The 15,585-nt window shown below is 38.1% G+C and overlaps 1 protein-coding gene and 1 non-coding gene across 4 annotated transcripts; both read left to right on the plus strand.

Annotated features, from left to right (window-relative positions):
- Positions 1 to 1,420: 1,420 nt before the first annotated feature.
- Positions 1,421 to 7,002, plus strand: LOC122642591 (probable histone H2A variant 3). 3 transcript variants are annotated; one of them, XM_043836104.1, is made up of 3 exons: positions 1,421 to 1,438; positions 2,149 to 2,263; positions 6,415 to 7,002. In XM_043836104.1, the coding sequence occupies exons 2-3, from the start codon at positions 2,156 to 2,158 to the stop codon at positions 6,709 to 6,711; spliced, it is 405 nt and encodes a 134-aa protein (XP_043692039.1). In that variant the 5' UTR covers positions 1,421 to 1,438; positions 2,149 to 2,155; the 3' UTR covers positions 6,712 to 7,002. The 3 variants fall into 3 exon arrangements, with proteins under 3 accessions (XP_043692039.1, XP_043692038.1, XP_043692036.1); XM_043836103.1 differs by lacking the exon at positions 1,421 to 1,438 and adding an exon at positions 1,510 to 1,594 and having other exon boundaries at positions 2,152 to 2,263; XM_043836101.1 differs by lacking the exon at positions 1,421 to 1,438 and adding an exon at positions 1,524 to 1,594.
- Positions 7,003 to 10,481: 3,479 nt separating this feature from the next.
- Positions 10,482 to 10,554, plus strand: TRNAF-GAA. Its single transcript has one exon. It is a non-coding gene; the product is annotated as a tRNA-Phe (tRNA).
- Positions 10,555 to 15,585: the final 5,031 nt, after the last annotated feature.

Here is a 15,585-nt window from a genome sequence, read left to right on the forward strand (position 1 = left end):
CCGGAAGCATAGCTCCTTGCACCCAGACACAACATGAGGCGAAATGACTACCCCACCCCCATGAAAGACAGAAATTCTATCCCTATTGATACTTACCAGCACACTCTCATTGGCCCACACATGTTAAAGGAAAGAGAATGCATCCCCATATAAAATAGGGGAAATTGCCCGGATCTACTAGTTAAGAAAATTAATTACAAGTTTAGTTGGTTTCAAATTTGTTTTACATTTACAAGTTTCAAATTTGAAAAGATTTACTTAATCCCCCAAAGGTAGTTATTGTTTATGAGTCCCAAGAAAAAATAAAACTGATCTTCCAAAAATACCCCCAATGTCACTTCTCCCAACTGTTCCATTATGAATAGACATAAAAAAAAAAAAAAAAAAAAAAAAAAGAAAAGGAATTTGTCTCCTACCCTTTTATTTATTTATTTTTTAAAATGCTGATATCATTTTAAAGAAAGTAGCGTCATTAACTGTGATTCTTTTCACTTTCATCATCACTGGTGTTGTATCATTCATTTCCATATCTTCAACTAAAGCATGTGGTTTCTCCCTGTTCAGAAAGCACTTAAGGAGATGATATCCTCCTATTGATTTGTAATTTGATTTTGGGGAAATGAATCTTGTGAAAGTACTTACCTGTTTGCTGTAAGCACAAATTGCAGATGAATATACCTCCTTAATTAGACATAGGAATTTTTAAATACATCATGTCATCCACAAACTTGATCGAGTGCTTCACCATATTTTGCCATCTTGCAAGAACTGCTAATTAGTACATTGAAAGTAGCAGAATCAGGTGGGACTTTCTTTCCTTTCATATATAGATCTATACAAGTTTAAAGCTTTTTCATAGTCCCCCACATTCATATAACTTCCAATGGTCGTCATTTTTCACCTCCTGTGAGAGAAACTGGACCACTGTACCAAGCAGGGAACATGAGACGATGATGATACAGCCAAAGAAGTCTCTGCACAACTTTCTCCAAAGATAAATTAAATTTTTTTTTTTTTCATTAAGGAACGATTGGAACTTAGGAGAAGTGATGTTGGGGATATTTTCGAAATCAGTTTTATTTTTTCTGGGGACTCATCAGTAATAACTATCTTTGGGGGATTAAGTAAATCTTTTCAAATTTGAAACCAACTAAACTTGTAATTAATTTTTTGAGCTAATAGATCTGGGTAATTTTCCCTATAAAATAACTTTTTCAAAGAAAAGTAAATTAAAAAAAAAGAGGGTTCGGATTGGTAGGTAAGGAAAAAAGAAAGGGTAAAAAAGGTAAGCAGATAAAATTTGAAATCCAAAATTGGAGTTCCCACCAAGGAGCGGAGATAACCGCCTTCCACTCCGTCAAATCATTTGTTTAGTATTTATGATAAAGAGAAGGAAACTCTCTCTCTCTCTCTCTCTCTCTCTCTCTCTCTCTCTCTCGTCGTATTTAATTTGAAAGCTACAGTGAGGGGAAGGGGGTTAGTAGTCCTTTTGCCAAACCCGACGAAAGTCCAAAGCCAAGAAGAGCCCTCTTTCCCGTATTTTCTCGTCTCCTCGGTTCCATTTCTCCTCCATCAGAGCGCGCGACCAGACCAGGTTTCTCTCTCCATCTTCGTTTTTACCCTTAATTTGGTGTAGAGTGAAGGCGTGTGTGTACTGGGAAGGGTTTTTTTTCCCCCCATTTTTTTCTTCCTGGTCCGTATTTCTACTTGGATCCATGATTCTGCAAGGTGCCTTCTCCTATGAAATTCATAAGATCTGTTGTTAGCTTTGGATTCTTCCCTTTTCTTTTCCCCTTTTGCTCAAATTTTCGTTTCTCTCTCCGTCTTCGTCGTCTTCTTACTTCCCCATACTCCTTTCCTTTTTAGTTTTCTTGGTTGGGGCGAGGGGGAAGAGTCAGACTCAGGAATGTGTTTGATTCTATACGAGGCAGATGGGTTTTCTTCCAATTAAAAGCGGTTTATTTCATACAATTTTTTTTCCTAGATCTTTCTTTTATTTTTCATTATTTTATTTATTTGATTCTCGTGGGGCTTTCTATCCTAGAGGAGCCGTTTCTTTTCTGTATTTACTTGCAATCTCTTCCTTTTTTTTTTCTCCTCCAGATTTATTTATTATAGTTTTTTCTTCCTCTATTTTTTCTTTTTTAGTTGGCAAATGGCGGGAAAAGGTGGGAAGGGACTTTTGGCGGGAAAGACCACTGCTGCCAACAAAGACAAGGACAAGAAGAAGCCAGTCTCCCGGTCCTCTCGAGCTGGTCTCCAGGTATATAATAAACACTCCCTTCCCACCTCCAAAAAAAAAAATTTTTGATCCTTATTCTCTTATGTCAATTTTAGCTCTTGGTTCTTCTTACAGTAAAACCTGCAGTGTTGGTAATTTGGTATACATACTTTTTCCCCCTATTAGCGTCTCCTAGGTTAAAGTGAAGGGTGGGTAGACCCAATTCTTATAAACCTTGAGAGTTGGAGATCTCCAAGTTTGAACCTTTTTACCTTCAGAGATTGGAGTTTGGGCTCTGAATCAGAGGTATCAAAGCCCGTCATCTTGCCAATACGATGGTAACGGCTTTAAAAGATGGCAAAAGGTTTTATGGATGGTCAGTTTCCACAAAGATCCTGTCAATCCGGGCAACGGGCAGCCGTGTGCAGCACCTGAGATGAGGTGGGTGCATTGACCACCTTACCCCTACTTGGGTAAGTTGTTTGGGCAGGGGTAAGGCAGCAAATGCGCACCACCTCATCTCAGGTGTTGCACATGCAGCACTGCTGCCTGAATTGACAATGGTCAGTTTTGCCTTTTGGGAATTGGTGCCGTGGCAATTCTGACCATTGAATATTTAAAAAATGTCCTGGATGAGCCACTTGCCAAATCTTACCCTTAACTTCAATCATATACACTTCCATTTATTGTCATGCACCCTTTTGCTTGTTATAAATTTTTTTGAAAGCTTTATTTTACTACTTGTCTAAATTAAGCTGAAACGGACCTTTGGGTTCACCTCTCTTCAAAATTTCAGCCCAATCAGACCTACTATATGGTACAAATAGGTGGGATATCCATAGATACCCTTTATCAGGCCTGCCCATAAATCTGCTCCCTTGAAATTGTAACAAACGTTATTTTAGTTCTGCCGTCTTATGGTCTAAATCCTTCAAATCCCATGTGACCATGTATGAATAATGGCTTCTGTTGGTTGAAAGTTGGTGGTCGACTCTGTGAGTGTAACAACCTTAATTTTAGTGCTGCCTTTATTTGGACACCCTTCAAATCCCATTTGACCATTGTTTGATAATGGCTTCTGTTGGTTGAAAGTTGGTGGGCGTGCCTTTCATTGCTTCTTATGGCGCAAGAGCCGCAATAATTTTTATTTTGGGATGCTTTTTGTAAAATCTAAGTTGTTTGGAATGGTTGGTTGATGGTGGTTTGTGGTTAGCGGGGGGCCGTGCATTAAAGTTCCAATTTTCACTTCAATTTTAAAGATAATAATGAGGGAGGGGTTGGACCTGAATTTTCCAAGCTGATTGGTTGTGAATTATAGCTTTATTATGAGGGTTTTAGACTCTAATGTGCGGTTTAATATGTGTAAGTTTTTTCCTTATTGTAGCGAAATAGTTGGACAATCATTAGGTACTAAGAACAAAGTGCAATTATGATGAAACTTTGGTACTTCTTTGAGGATGGATTGTCGTGCTAAAGTGTATATAAGGATGCCATGGACATTGATGCTTCTTTAGTCTAGTTGGGCATCTTTTTTTGGCTGCAACCGTTCGATGGCTTATATTGACGATCTATTGCTTGATTCAGTGATCTGCATCTACTGCTCCTTTTAGGGCTTTATGTGTAGGAAATATCTAAGTAGTAACATTTAATGTGATGGTGGATAGGCTTTTGTTTTGGAAGATTGTCTGATTCCAAAATTTGAAACCTCATATATTCTTTGGGTCCCAAGTTCACTATACTGGTGATCTTTATCCAGGTCAATATAAGTAGTACCTTAGCATTGTTTTGGTTGGTTGGTTGGTTGTCTAGGTTCTTATGCTCATAAAGGAGTATAATGTCATAAAGTACAGCATATTTTATGGTTATGAGATGTCAAAAATGAGACAGTAGTACACCAAATTTCATGGTTGATGGGGTCATAATTAGTAAGTTCAGTGCGGAAGGTTCAAGTTAAAGAAAGTCTTAGTCCTGGGCAAGGGGTCCCCCACCCTTTTCTTTTGGTTGTTTTTTCTCCGTTTAATGGAAAGTTCTCTATTGGATGGTATAATTCAAATTCTGAAGACACTCATACATTAGAGGTCTCTCTTGCCATACTCAAATCAACTTCATGGCTTGACTTAGTTCAATTCAACTAATTTCGTCAAGATTGACATTCTCTATGACAAATGCTTATTATCTAACTTTTAACTGTCCAGTTTGTTTGGTTTATGGTCTGCAAAATTTTGTTGCTGTGGTGTATTGAATTGTGAAGCAGATTTCCTGCATGTGCTCACAGATAAGATTTGATAATACAAAACTTCTGATTGTTGCTAAAATTCTTGGGCTATGGAACAACAAGCTATAATCTTCGAGTTGATTTGGATCTGTAGGTACATGTCTTGGTTATCCTGTAGATTATTGGCATGGTCATTTAGTAGTCATTTTGGACAAGTGTAATATTCCAGGTTTGATTTACCAAAAAAAATATAAAAATATTCCAGGTTTGAGAAGTGGATAGGTTCAGTTATTGAGGTTGGCTCTTGCATTGTGGGTTTTGATCAACAAGCAAGCTAGGTTGAATCAGATTACAGATGCTAAATCCCACATCCAGTTTGCCTTTTCGTTTACTAATTACTGGAGTAATAGTGTCGATGTATTTTTCCTCGTAATTCATAATGATGGTAGACTTAAGTAGTTTGATATATAGAGAGGATGTTTACTCAATCAGCATGCGCATAAATTTGTTGCACTTGCAGCAAAATAGTCACTATCTTATTATTTGATTGTTGGCATCCCCCTTCTCTGCCTCTTGAGGTTAGAAACCACCATCTCAATTGTGAAGTCTGACTGCATGCTCTAATGGAAGTGTGGAACATACTTTGACCAATGATCAATCACGTTTACCGTCACTTGCATGGGATAACTGAATTTGTTGGAAATGAGACTGTGTGACTGACAAGTGACAATAACAATTGAAGTTTATAATCTATGGAGCTAGTTATGCCGCTTAGCCAAAAGAGAGAAGTTATTTATGCTAGGCATTCTTATGGACAAAACAGATGGAGGGTCAATCAGTGAATGAAAGGTTTTGCTGATAAAAGTACACCGGCTGCCATGTTTTTCAATTTCCATATATCAAACTATCACCAGGCTTGGTGCAATGGTAAAGGGTTTGGGTTGGTGTTTGAGTCTTGAGGGCAGCCATTTTGTGCAAAAATTGCCAAAAGAAAGGACTGACTCCAAACTCACCCCTGTCAAGACCTCACATAGGTGTGACCAGCTCTGGGTAATGACCCTTTAAACTATCAGCAGGCTAGGATGCCCAGATCATCAAGCATATATTATGACTTTGTGCACATTTTATTATTACTTGGGTCTTTTTTTATTTTTTGATAGGTAGGCCCCAAGGAGAGCTGAACAGTTGAACTCATTACCTCTTATTTGTGAGGTGTTGCTCCTTGCCAACTGAGCAACCCCCTTGCGGTCCTTTTTTATTTTGGGTTCTAATAATTCCATAATTTTAGGTTGGCCTTGCTGCATCTTAGCTATATATTTGAATTTACTGGGGTTGTGCTGGGGTCTTCATTATCAATATTTTGAGACCTGTCCTAGCCTCTCTGGGTTGACTTGCAATGTTCGAAACTGATGATAAATCCCCTACTTGTTTGTTTTTATTTTCTGAGTGATTCCATTGATTAGCTTTGACTGAAGGGCCTGGTTGGGTGGCCAGGCCAGGTTTCAGATTATTGCTCATGACTATTTAGGGAAGAGCAGATCTGCTTGCTAGGAGAGGGGGGGGGGGGGGCATTGCTTGGTGTGATGGTAAAATGCTTGAGCTGTCAGCATGGAGACTTGAGTATGAGTGTTTGATAGTTCCACTCTGAGTAGAATTTGCCAAAGGTTAGACAATGTCCAGTTGTTGTTTTCCAGGATCTTGCCAAAGTTGGGACTTGCACTGTGCTATGGCCCTTAGATCTGCTTGCTAGGAGGAAGCTTTGCTTTGAATTCACTTTTCTTGAATCGGTTAAGCTGCTGTGTTTGTAGTTCGTTTGCTGGATGTTCTTGCACTATCTTCTAGCCTTGAGTTTTACTTACTTCCCCCCCACCCCCACCCCAAAACAAAAAAATAAAAATAAAAATCAAGTGATTAGTCCAATCATGATAGCTTTTGCTGGTACTAATTGGAGTGTTGTCTTCTTTACGAGGGGATATAGTTTCCAGTGGGCCGAATTCATCGTCATCTGAAGTCAAGGATTGCTGCCAATGGTCGTGTTGGTGCCACAGCTGCAGTCTACTCTGCAGCCATCCTTGAGTACTTAACAGCAGAGGTCCTAGAATTGGCGGGAAATGCAAGCAAGGATCTTAAGGTTAAGCGTATCACTCCAAGGCATCTGCAACTCGCTATCAGGGGGGATGAGGAGCTTGACACACTGATCAAGGGCACAATTGCAGGTGGTGGTGTGATTCCGCACATCCACAAGTCTCTCATTAACAAATCCTCGAAGGATTGAAAATATCTAGCTTAGGTTTCTTAACCCCATCTTCTTGTAGGTTTCTTACTCCCACTTTTATCCATTAAACATGGCATTGGATGTAAGTGTTTTGGTGGGCTTTCTTGGGCTCAGATTATTGTTATTTTTATGATTTGTGTAGAATTGATTTGGTAGGATTTGTCAGGGTTCTCAATTTACTCTAATTATTGATTTGCTGATAGATTCTCTAATTTGAACCGGTAGCTTGTTTTAGAGCAGGGAAACTGAAAAGATTGTTTGATCATTTTACTTTACCTTGTGTCCTGCCTTAGCATTTGTTATTTATGCTTACGAATGTGTTACATTGTGTGTTTGCTAGCTATTAGTTGTTCACTAAGGGCCTTAAAAGAGGAGCCCTTGTACTTAAATCTCTTACTTTGTGCTCTGATATGAAAAATTTTCCCCCTACATTTTTTATTGGGTGACACCTATCTTTCTAGATTTGATGAAGTCGTTTTGTACCTTCCAAGTTAATCAGTTAAATGGAAGGAAAATAACTGCTTGATGTCAGTTTGGCATGAATACAATGTTTGATATGTTCTATTCTATCCCCAGTTGCTCTTGTATCTCTGACCTGGTATTTAGCCAGCAAATAGAAGAACTACACTGCTCCACAGGGTACTTGCACTTTCTGTTATAAGTGTGGCAAGCCAGTGTTTAGCCCTACAGAGTACAGATAATGGGATGGGTGGCTTGCTCACTTCGCCACCTTTGTGTATTCACAGTTCAACCAGTCATCCAGTCGTGTCAACGTGGTCATGATATGGTCACTGAATCATGTATCACCTTGCTATAATGTTAGTGGGTTGGGCCTTGGTGCAATGGTTAAGTTGTGGTATTGCAACCATTAGGTTGCGGGTTAGAATAATGGAAACAGCCTTCCTGCAAAGTGAGCGTAAGGCAGTTTTGTGAACATTTGACTCTCAGACCCTGCAGTAGCGGGATGCTCTTTTTATATTAGGGTTTAACATGAGGAATTGCTAGCCGTGTTGGTGAAAACTCTGCCATTGAGGCTGTTGTGTTCTATATTAGGCATGTGATATTGAATAGTCTTTCTTCATAGACATGAGTTAGATGTAGGCATTTGCTTAGAATTGGGGAAAGTAGTTGGAGCTGGTTGAAGGACATGACCTTCAAAAGGAGATGAGGGGAGGACAAAGGGAGGAGAGGTAACAATAAGATCCACTGGGGAAAGAGTTGGTTAAATAAAATTTGATGAAGGTAAAGCACCGAGGAAGCATCTGAAATGGGCATTGATCCAATAAAGAAAAGGGTGATTTGGTTCAAAACAGTGCCAGAATGGGTAGAATCAATGGAGGAGAGTGGATATAGTTTCCAAAGGATTGGACAGAGCCTTCGGCAGTTTCATGGTTCATGGGCTTGTTTAAAGAAATTGAAGATAGGCCAGCATCGGTACATGGGCTTAGATGTGGGTTTTTGGTGTGTTGAAGAGGATTGAAAGTGGTAAGATTTGAAATAACTGATTGGGAAGAGATAAGAAAGGTGGGGTTCGATTGGAATTAGAGCCAAACAAGAGAGGTGGGGTTGGATTGGATTCAACACCATTCACACAATCATCAAAGTCATTAGTGGCAAGGAGAAAAAAATCTACTCCTTGGTTGGTCTGCTAAGGGTTCAGAAATGGAGGAAGAAATAAGGGGTATAGTAGCAATGACCAAAGAATAAACAAAGAAAAAACCAAAAGAAACAAAATTGTAAGAAAGTGGGAGACTAGAAACAAAATAGGTTTCAGGGGAGACGGAAGGATGAGAGGGAAGAAGGAAACAGGATAGGGGAGGGGGAAGACTGAAGAGAGAAGATCAGATTCGAAACAAGGTGGAGGGAGAAAGGAGGAAGGAGAGGGGAGAGGGAGATTCTGGAGCAATGATCAGTAACCCTGCTTTCCAATCTAGTCCCTTCAACACTACTTTGGCCTAGAATGCATACCAAACACAGCCTAGAAGTAATTAAACAAAAATTTATATGGGAAAAAAAATTCACGAGGACATCTATACAATTTTAGATATATAACACTTCAACATCAATCCTAATGGGATAGTTGATTCTTCCCTTCACATTTTTTTCTTCTCTCTATCGCTTAATGCAGACATTGATTGACTGCAACACCACTCTGTAGTCTCCACTAGGGATGTAAATAGATAATTGAAAATTCCCATTTGATTTGTATTCATATCCGTTTAGGTGAATCCTAATTAAAAAAAAAAAAAAAAATTGATTTTCAAAAACTATTTGAATTTGTAAGAAAGCTATGATAGTGTTATATCTGTTTCGATCCATTTATAACCCTAGTTCTCTAGTTGATCAAAAAATTAGTTACAAAGGAACTTCTTGAGTTATTGAGAAAGAGGTAGGTTTTGGTTTGTGGAAATTTAAGAATCGAGTTTTCTTCACCCATGGTCAAAGGAGAATTCCTTTACGCAGATATTTAGATAGCGTGAAGAAAGTATTGGAGAACAATTGAGATATTATTGATTTCATACAATAGGGAGAAAATAATAATAACCTTAGAAAAGTGGATGTTTTTTAAACCCATAGTGTAAGAGAACTTTTCGTACTTAGAAAAAAAAAGTAAAGGCAGTTCTAGAATCTTTGAACCCCCTCTTCGTCATATCTAAGTCAGGGTGTACCCCTCATCGGTTGGAGGCGTTAGGCAATAAGTGGGCAATTGGGTTGGCCACGAACCCTTACATATGTGTGTGTGAGAGAGAGGAATCCGAATTGAACCAAAAAAAAATAAAGAAAATCTTTCTTTTCTTTAAATTTTATTAAAACCAACGATTCTGATTTGTATCAATATCGTATTGCTATCGGATGTGATTGATTCCAATATGAATCGACCAATATGACTGATCCGATACACAAAACTGTTTGGAGGTGTAAAATATGACTCCCGAGAAGGATGGTAGGCTGGTAGCCTAATCCATTACTTGTTGAATATGTGACATTGTGATCGATCGTCCCATCTCAGCCTCCTCTTCTTTGATCTCAAAACTCTTTGTGAGATCAAAGATTTTTGTGTTTTTGGGATTAACATGTGATGCGTATTTGGAGGTACAAGAAAAGACATTTGAAATAAAAACTACATTTCTATATGGTAAAAATTCATAAAATTAGGGGTGTCAAATTAAGAATGAGTGAGATCAAAATCAAACCCTTAATGAATTTTGATTTTCGGTTAGTTTTAGTTTTGGTCTGATCTGGTTGTAGTTTATTTCAAATTTTTGGTATCGAGTTAATATCGGTTTATATCGATTAGTTTTTGGATTTGAACCACAATGAATCTTAGATTCATAACCTGTAGTGAAAAAGATTTGATAAAAACACTTTAAATCATTTTTTCCAAATTAAACAAATAAACAATAGAAAAAAAAAATTGATTTGATATCTTCATGTTGTAATCAAAACAAAGAGGAATAAATTGTAACGGGAAAATAACAAATGTTGGAATGGATAAATAGAGATTGTAGCGAAATTATCATTGTATGGGAAAGATAACTAGTATTGAAATCAATGAATAACCAATATTGATATCACAAAAGGAACCAGATTATCGAATTATTTATTTGACTGTCCAACTAATTTTGTACAGTAAACAAGAAGATCAATGAAAACATTGTTAAAAATCAATTTCCTATTCATAACCTCATACTCATTGATTTTTAATAATTCCACTCACAACCAAAAATCTTCTCACTAATATTGAAATCAATGGATAATAAGTTCATAAAGCGGGGATAGCTCAGTTGGGAGAGCGTCAGACTGAAGATCTGAAGGTCACGTGTTCGATCCACGTTCACCGCAACTAATAAATATTTTTTTATTCACCCAAAAAAAAAAAATTCATCAATGAATATCGGTCGGTTTGGTGCTGATCACAGTTCAAAACCAATCCAATAAGGATCATTTTGATTCGGTCCAGTTTTTTTCGATCGATTTTATTGGTTCAGGCTAGGTTTTGACACCCCTACATAAAACCCCTTTTAACAACTTAGATGAGAGAAATAATAAACGAAGGGTGAGGGTTGGAAAAAACCCCAGCATGCACCAATGGAGAGCTCGAGATAGAATGTGCATAGGCATAATTTCACAGGGGATGGGGAGAGAGACAGACACATGGCTGGGCAGCCTAGCGGCATGCCCAACCTTTTTCCATAAATGAAAATTTCATTATGAAATAAAGTTTGGAAAAATAAAACAGCTTCACTCCCGCCTTCCTTTGCCCACGTATCATTTAAATAGTGTATGGAAAAAAAGAAGTTATTTAGAGGCTGAATCTCAGCCTAACTGTTAGGTTGCTCAATTGCGATCTAGTGGTCGTGGGTTCGAGTCGAGAAAGGGCCTTTTTGTAAAGAGGGGTAGGACTGCATATTTTATGATCCTAACTAGGGATTTTACTCCTCTCATCGATTATTTCCTATTATTTTCACCTTGAGAGTGCCACAAGTGGCACTCACAAATCTAACGGTCCACATTTGATACCCTCAAATTAACAAAGAGTTAACCCTGGTTGCTGTAATTCAGGGACTAGCTAGGGTTGGTAACTGAACACACCCTTAAACTGTGGTTAACACAAGTTCGAACTCAATCGCCCCATCTCTTTCTCTGTCTCCTAGTTTCCTCATTCACTCAACCCTAAGGGAGCACCCTAACGATTGCTCCTTTCGTCCGGCGACTGCCCACATCTTCTTGCTGCTGAAACTTCAGGGGACGGAACACTCGTACGGATCTGCGTTTTCAGGCGACGGCGCACCCTCTTCTTGCGGCTGTGACTTCAGGCGACGGAGCCCTCTGCGTTTTCAGGCGACGGTGCACCCTCTTCTTGCCGCTGCAACTTCAGGCGATGGAGCCCTCTGCATTTTCAGGCGACGGCGCACCCTCATCTGGCCGCTGCAACTTCAGGTAACTTCCTCTGCCAAACCCTTTTCCCCTGAATTTTTTTAATTAAAAGAAATCGTAAATGTGCGAAGTTCTTCTCCCCCAAAACCTGGGTTTAGTTCAAATGATATGTTTAAAGCATATTTAAAAGGAAATTAAATGTCTATGCAACTGAGAGACTTTGTTGTACATTGAGTTGCAGAATCATGCTCTTTCCAACATCTTTGGATTTTTCTTTGTTCATATAAACAACTAGGGTCATGATTTGATTTGATTTGATTTTTCCTTGTGTGGAGTTGGATTAGCCACAATGGGTTTTTATAATGGACTTCAACCGATGTCCTTAGGGCACTAGGATTGTTAATGGGCATCTTAGTTACCATTTATAGTAGAACGCACACAAAAAGGAAAAAATTTAAGTAAATTATTTAACTTCAGTACAGATTTAACTTGCAAATCTTGTTTTTCCATGTCTTTAACTCCACCCACCCCCCACCCCCACCCCCCACCCTAAACAGGTTGAATATTGAATTTTTCTAGTTCTTACGGTTTGTTGACATGATCATCCAATGACAGTTCATTCACAGACCAATCTAACTTTTCTATCTATTGATACAATGTTCTAACTAATGATATCTTCTGAAATAAAACAAGCTTAAGCCATGATTAGCTGATGCGCAAGTTCTCATGTCATACCCTTTAGTGACCACATAATTCACCAGAATCAGAGAGATGAATGCAAGAAATGGAACAGATTTAGATTTAACCACTCTCTCTGCAACTGAATGTCATAGGGGGTAGGTCCTCTTAAAAAATGTTAGCATAATCTATGTACTTACAATAACTCAGAAAAAATTACAGTAGACAGCAAATATTCCTGGTCCACATTTGGTCCTCTGTCTTGCAAGTTGATGGCTCTGGATAAGTTTTTTAGTGGAGCTTTGTGTGGCAGTCATGTTTTGAAAGAGTGACCAAATAATTTGAAGGGTTGAAAACTTTGAACCCCCAAAACAGAGTTTTAGAACCTGTTCAAATTATTGGATCTGGACTTTGGAGCACAGGACTTGGGTTATGCTATGACATACTGGTTATCCTCCGAATCGAACCATCTTCAAATGTGAATTGTGGAGAGGTTCATAACTTGCATAATTTTTCATTTGATTATGTCTGAATTTTGTATTTCATCTTGTTTGTATCTTTACCCATATTTCATCAAATGGTGGTTGCAAATCACCAGGACTTACCTGCAGTGCATTTGGTGCATCTACATAGAAAATGAACTATCCAAGTAAAAATAAAGTAATGTGCTTCCAAAATGGTTTGTTAGCCAATTTTAAGATAGTAACTTTTGCTTCAGAAAAATGGAAAGACAACACCTTCCAACATGAATTCCTTTGAAACTAGCAATCACTCAAACAGGTTGTATTGTTGAAATCACTTAATTTGATTGGCTTGTTGTTGAATCTTGTGTTGCCTTTTCCTATAGTTGTTTATATGGTGGAAGATCAATTTAGTTTTCTACATCTGATTTATAAGTTAGACTCTAAAATATTTCAAACTTTACTTGTTGGGTCTTTAGCTCAAATTGGTAGAGCACTTGGAACATGAGAATGTCTCAAACATGTTCTAAGGGGATGGTGGTTCGAATCCACCAAGACCCTTTTTCATTCTGCTGTGGTTCTACTATAATTCATTGTGTGCTCAAACCTATATTTTGAATTAGCATTTTCACTTTAGTTGAGTGGAACAAAATGCCTGCCTGGGCTTTATAATCTCTGTTTTCTTCATAGTTCTAAGTCTTTTCTAGGCATGTTCTTTGCCCTAATCGGAGCCCTAATTATATGAGCACATTCTTGCTAATTCATTTGGTCTTTGTCGAGAATATCGCTTACTTTCATTCTTCGTCTTTGTTTCTATTTAAGGGCGTGTGATTGATTTTGGTATTCCTGGACAGAACATGCCAGGGTTATGGCAGGTGGAAAAATAAGGTTATTAAACTCAGGTTTATAAATTTGAATTGATAGGTTTTGATGCCAGGGACTGATATTCCAAGTTTGGAAGCAATCAGAGTTGTGAATACGTAATTGTGGAGAAGTTAAATGGACTGAAAATGATGGGAAACAGGGTATCTGTGGGAACAATTCAACATGCTAAGAAACAAACCTGTTATAAGGTTTGGGTAAGGTTCATGCTTGGGTGAATGGTCAGAGCATTGGTAGATATTGGCCAAGCTTCCTTGCTGGTGAAGATGGCTGCAACATTAACTGTGTGTGTGACTACCGTGGTCCTTATAATGACATCAAGTGTGACAAATTGTGGGCAACCTTCTCAAAGGTATTACCACGTACCACGCTCCTTCCTACATGATGATGAGAACACATTGGTCCTTCCTACATGATGATGAGAATACATTTACTTTAAAAAATGTTGGTACTTTAAGTGAACAAATCTGACAGAGGTATCTTAACAAAGCAAATAAAATGGGAACAAAAATCAAACATTAGATGAATTAATCAGCAAGGATATGTAGAGTATTTGACATGAAGAAAAGACATATTGTATCCCCTTGTAAAGAAATTAGGAGTCTTGGGGGAGTCGAACCACCATCTACTGGGTATAACCCCAGTTGCTCTTCCATTTTGAGCTAAAGACTCACATACCTCTCATAATATATGGTTTCAGTAAAATGACTGACACAAAATTCTGTTCGAATTTAGTACTCTAGCTTATCAATCTGTAATACAACATAGGGTCATCTGCAATTCCAAGTATTACGAGAGGACAAGCTTGCAATAATTAATAATGTTAAATTTGACATATCTTCATAAAAATTGCATCTCCTTTTGGAATACTTGTAAACATATCTCCTCCAACATGTTCCACACCTACAACAAAATCATCCCTTATCATTCAAGTTATTTATTTAACTAATTTAAGAATAAATAAACAAAAATGTCCAAGGTATGGTAGATTAGGCCAGGGAATTGGATGGGTGTGTATTGGAACCCCGAACCAACCGCTAACCTAAAATAGAAATAACACTTACCATTATAACAACCTTAATTCTCAATGATGGAGGGATAGAGGAATCAAGGTTTTATAACTCGGTCCTTTTGATTCTGATCCAATTTCGACTAAAATTAGTGGAGAATCGACCGGAATCTTAGTTCTCAATTTTGTTGCATTCTGTACTCTGTTTCTGTTCTCTCATTACGCAAACCAGTGACTTGTTTTATTTCAGAAGATATCATTAGTTAGAACATTGTATCAATAGATAGAAAAGTTAGATTGGTCTGTAAATGAACTGTCATTGGATGATCATGTCAACAAACCGTAAGAATTAGAAAAATTCAATATTCAACCTGTTTGGGGTGGGGAGTGGGGTGGGGTTAAAGACATGGAAAAACAAGATTTGCAAGTAAAATCTGTACTGAAGTTAAATAATTTACTTAATTAGATGCCCATTAACAATCCTAGTGCCCAAAGGACATTGGTGGAAGTCCATTATAAAAACCCATTGTGGCTAATCCAACTCCACACAAGGAAAAATCAAATCAAATCAAATCATGACCCTAGTTGTTTATATGAACAAAGAAAAATCCAAAGATATTGGAAAGAGAGCATGATTCTGCAACTCAATGTACAACAAGTCTCCCAGTTGCATAGACATTTAATTTCCTTTTAAATATGCTTTAAAAATATCATTTGAACTAAACCCAGGTTTTGGGGGGAGAAGAACTTCGCACATTCACGATTTCTTTTAATTAAAAAAATTAAGGGGAAAAGGGTTTGGTAGAGGAAGTTACCTGAAGTTGCAGTGGCCAGATGAGGGTCCGCGCCGTTGCCTGAAAACGCAGATCCGTACGACTGTTCCGTCCCTTGAAGTTTCAGCGGCAAGAAGAGGTGGGCCATCGCCGGATGAAAGGAGAAATCGTTAGAGTGCCCCTTAGGGTTGAG

This window comes from Telopea speciosissima, chromosome 10, assembly GCF_018873765.1.
Source record: "Telopea speciosissima isolate NSW1024214 ecotype Mountain lineage chromosome 10, Tspe_v1, whole genome shotgun sequence".
In the NCBI taxonomy this organism is placed as follows: domain Eukaryota; kingdom Viridiplantae; phylum Streptophyta; class Magnoliopsida; order Proteales; family Proteaceae; genus Telopea; species Telopea speciosissima.

Bases quoted from the DNA above. Each gene is read 5' to 3' on its own strand.
- LOC122642591 (XM_043836104.1), top strand. From the start codon at position 2,156: ATGGCGGGAAAAGGTGGGAAGGGACTTTTGGCGGGAAAGACCACTGCT. The intron at 2,264-6,414 runs GTATATAATAAA...GAGGGGATATAG, and splicing joins CCTCTCGAGCTGGTCTCCAG to TTTCCAGTGGGCCGAATTCA.